The sequence below is a fragment of the Austrofundulus limnaeus genome, unplaced genomic scaffold, assembly GCF_001266775.1.
Source record: "Austrofundulus limnaeus strain Quisiro unplaced genomic scaffold, Austrofundulus_limnaeus-1.0 Scaffold597, whole genome shotgun sequence".
In the NCBI taxonomy this organism is placed as follows: Eukaryota; Metazoa; Chordata; class Actinopteri; order Cyprinodontiformes; family Rivulidae; genus Austrofundulus; species Austrofundulus limnaeus.
In genome coordinates this window covers 52,594-56,070 of record NW_013952999.1, presented here as the reverse complement: position 1 = coordinate 56,070, position 3,477 = coordinate 52,594, and the positions used below count along the sequence as shown (strand labels likewise).

The 3,477-nt window shown below is 37.3% G+C and overlaps 1 protein-coding gene across 1 annotated transcript in view; it reads right to left on the bottom strand.

The window, feature by feature from the left end:
* Window positions 1-1,903: 1,903 nt before the first annotated feature.
* The window catches only part of LOC106531099 (phosphoglycerate mutase 1), a 6,673-nt gene continuing 5,099 nt past the window's right edge, over window positions 1,904-3,477 (bottom strand). The window contains exon 4 of the mRNA XM_014026865.1: window positions 1,904-2,518. Coding sequence (XP_013882319.1) covers window positions 2,349-2,518 — 170 coding nt within the window. The 3' untranslated portion in view covers window positions 1,904-2,348. The remainder of the gene's footprint in view (window positions 2,519-3,477) is intronic.

Below are 3,477 nucleotides of genomic sequence, written 5' to 3'. Positions count from 1 at the left end.
GATTAAGCTGTGCAATGGCCCTCTTTTGTTTTAGTCTGTGCACTTGGAGAAAGTCTGCCATACGCTCAAGTAGCAAAGGCTCATGGGACGTTTTATAAATTGATAAAATATGAGTTTTTGTGGGCTTGTAAAATGTGCAAATCTACGTGTCAATCAATCAATCAATCAATCAATAACTTAATTTTTGGTAAATTTTTCACATTGAACATGTGGGGTTAAATATTATCTAAATATTTCTTGTTGTCATTTCATGTTTCATGTTTAATCCTATTAAATCAAAGATAAAGTCAGCACCATGAATGAAAACTACCTTCACTACAGCCCTTTTATATAGTCATTTGACCAAAGGAAACACTGTGTTAGGATAACAGGTTACAACCTTGTAACTTTGGCAACTGTTGGTGGGCCAAATCAAATGGCTTGGTGGGCCAAATTTGGCCCGCGGGCCCCACTTTGGGCTCCTCTGACGTAGATATTCCAAAGTACCCTGTGGCTGTAACTACCCTAGGTACCACCTTAATAGGTCTACACTGTATGTACTCCATGATTAACTCAAGCTCCTCTGTAAATACACTGTAAGTACTCTATTACCCTGCAAATAACCTGTATGTACCTTGTAAGTACCTGTAATGTACACTTTGTGAATACACTGTACTTTTCCTGTATGTACCATAATAAATACTCTGCAACAACCTAGTAAGCTATACCCCTAAAAAATCTTGTAGGTACCTCGATCTCATAAGTACATTGTAACTGTGTAAGTACCCTGCAAGCCAAGTACTCTGTCATTACCCTTCAAATACCTAGTATGTACCCCAGTAATTACCTGGCTGTAATCACCTTTTAGGTACCCCCATGTATACCTTGTAAACACCCTGTTTACTCTGTTCTCACCAAGCATTACATGATTATTTTGAGTACCTTGTATGTTCCCCATAGATATGCTGAAGGTACTGTAATTACCCTGTAAATATGCTGTATGTACCCTTGTAAGTACCCCATGCCATGTTTACATCCTCCTGTTAGACCAATAAATCTCCATCTCAAATTTCTTCAAATTAAGAATGAAATGTTTCATCAAAGAGTGGATATCTTTTAGAAATTATATTTTGTTTTATTAATTCATACAAAGGTCTCAAATGTGATCAAGAAATTTTTTCCAGGATATAAGATAAATGCTTTATTTCATTTCTGTGAAAAAGTAGGTTTAAATAATTTACAAGCCGTTTATTTTTTACAAAGTAACTCAGCAATTTTAGAATTTGTTCCACATCTGACACTTAATAAAGCTTCACAGCAATAAAAAAGGACAAAAGAAGCCTGAAGCAGTTGTTAGCAATCAATAATGACCTCATAGTAATTGTATCTATTGCAAATTCAAAATCTGATATTTTTTAAAATATGGTTAAAGCCTTTACCCCTGCTTGTTTATGTTATATACGCACAGTATATACTGGGTGTATCAGAAAAAATGATACTCAGAAAAATCGCCATAAAACTAACATAGATAATAATTTTGAATTATTATTATTAACCTTTGGTAGAGGGGATCATTCTGCTTCGAATGACACCAAAATCTTAGTTAACGCTTCACGCTCCAGTGAGCAGCGACAGTTGGAAATTCACAAAATTCATGTCCTTTGCGCAAGGAAATGCGAGGGTTAAAATACGATCTGTCACATAAAATTAAAAGTTTAGCTGGTGTTTTCCAAGCATGCCAAGGCGTTTTTAAAATAATTAACCCTTTCATGTCCTAACGTCAAAACAGATACATCTCATTTTTGAGTGGATCATAACCAAGTAAACATGTGAAGTGGCCGTGGACAAGTCAATCCAGTCAAGAGGCAATACTCAAGCAAAGGTCAAGACAGTTGTGTTGGAGGGAAAAGAAAGATAGACAAAGTTTATTTTTTCAACATTTAATATTCTTCCTCACAACACCACAGCAAACAAAGTTCAGTAGTACAGAACACAAACATTTGCCCTTTTAAAACACTGAGCTTTAACTACAGGATTGTTGGTGGGAATGTTTTAAAGACAGATCTGCATTGGTAGTTACATTTTGTTTCTGTTCTCTGGTCCCTAATTTCTGTTCGGTCGCGGTTTAAACCACATTCTACAGTCTAATCTTCATGTTTCTGTGCATTTCAGCACACGACCAATAAAATCAGGCATTAGATTGTACGTTTGTGTGAAAGCAAAGATATTCTTTCTATAAAGTGCACATCGTGTGTCTACAGTTGTGCGAGTCTGTGATGCCACAAACGTCGAATGACCCTTTTTTTATAACTTATTGAAAAAGCAACACATAACTGATCTGTACTCTATTCTGCAGGGCTATGACACGTCTATTTCTTGGCTTTTCCCTGAGCAGCCACAGCTTCCATGGCCTTTTTAACGGTCTCATCATCTCCCAGGAACTGCATAGGTCGAATGGGCTTCAGGTTCTTGTCCAGCTCGTACACAATGGGAATGCCTGTGGGCAAGTTCAGCTCCATGATGGCTTCCTCTGACATACCTGGGGCCAGAGAGGGAGGGAGGGAGGGAGGGAGGGAGAGAAAACGGTATGAAATCAAAGGAAATATCAACCAAAACAAAATGCAAAGCTAGAATTCAGCAACACACTTTCCTGTCCAGTTTTTAGCAAACCCATGCCTAATTTATGGGATTTTACTGGTGATTTTCTTCTTCTTTTTTAAACCAGATATACAAACTAAAAACGAAGAAAGTTCTTGTTTAATGAGACAGGGACTCAGATTATGTGATCGTCTGACTCGTGACTGATATTATACATGCAGTCATTAATCACACATAGATCATTAGAGGTAGACCCTCTGTCCAGTTTGGGGCATGTTTGTATTAACAACCAGCCAATAATTGTTTTCATACAGCACTTCAATCAGTGTATCCCACAATCTAGATGCTGGCAGTGATTTTAAAACATACTGACATGAGCACAATCACTATTACTGTGGGGTTTCCCCCCGGTAATAAGTCCTTTCAATAAGTGCTAATCAGCATTTTTAGTTTTTAATGTGCCAGCAAAGGAGGGGTTCAAAATTTAGAATCAAATTTAAACAGTCAAAATACGCTGTCAGTCTGAGACAAAGACTCAAAAAACATCATTTTGGACATCAGAGCGTTTCTACTCATGGGGATGTCAGCAAGAGATAACAGTCGGAGGTTAATACACAGGTTCCATCATGAAGATGTGAGAACGGAAGTATAAATCAGCCTTAACTAGGGCTGGGCGGTATGACTTCAGATTCATATCATGGTATAAATTGAACACCTTCACGGTAACGGTATATATCGCGGTAGAAAATTATCATAAAAAGTTAAGATAATGTAATTTTTAAGAGCAATGGGCCTCATGCAAGAACATGTTCGTATCCTTATCCTAAATTTCTCTTACTTTTGTTCGTACAAAGGGTTCGTACGAACATGTCACGTCAGATTCAACAAACTCTTCTATCT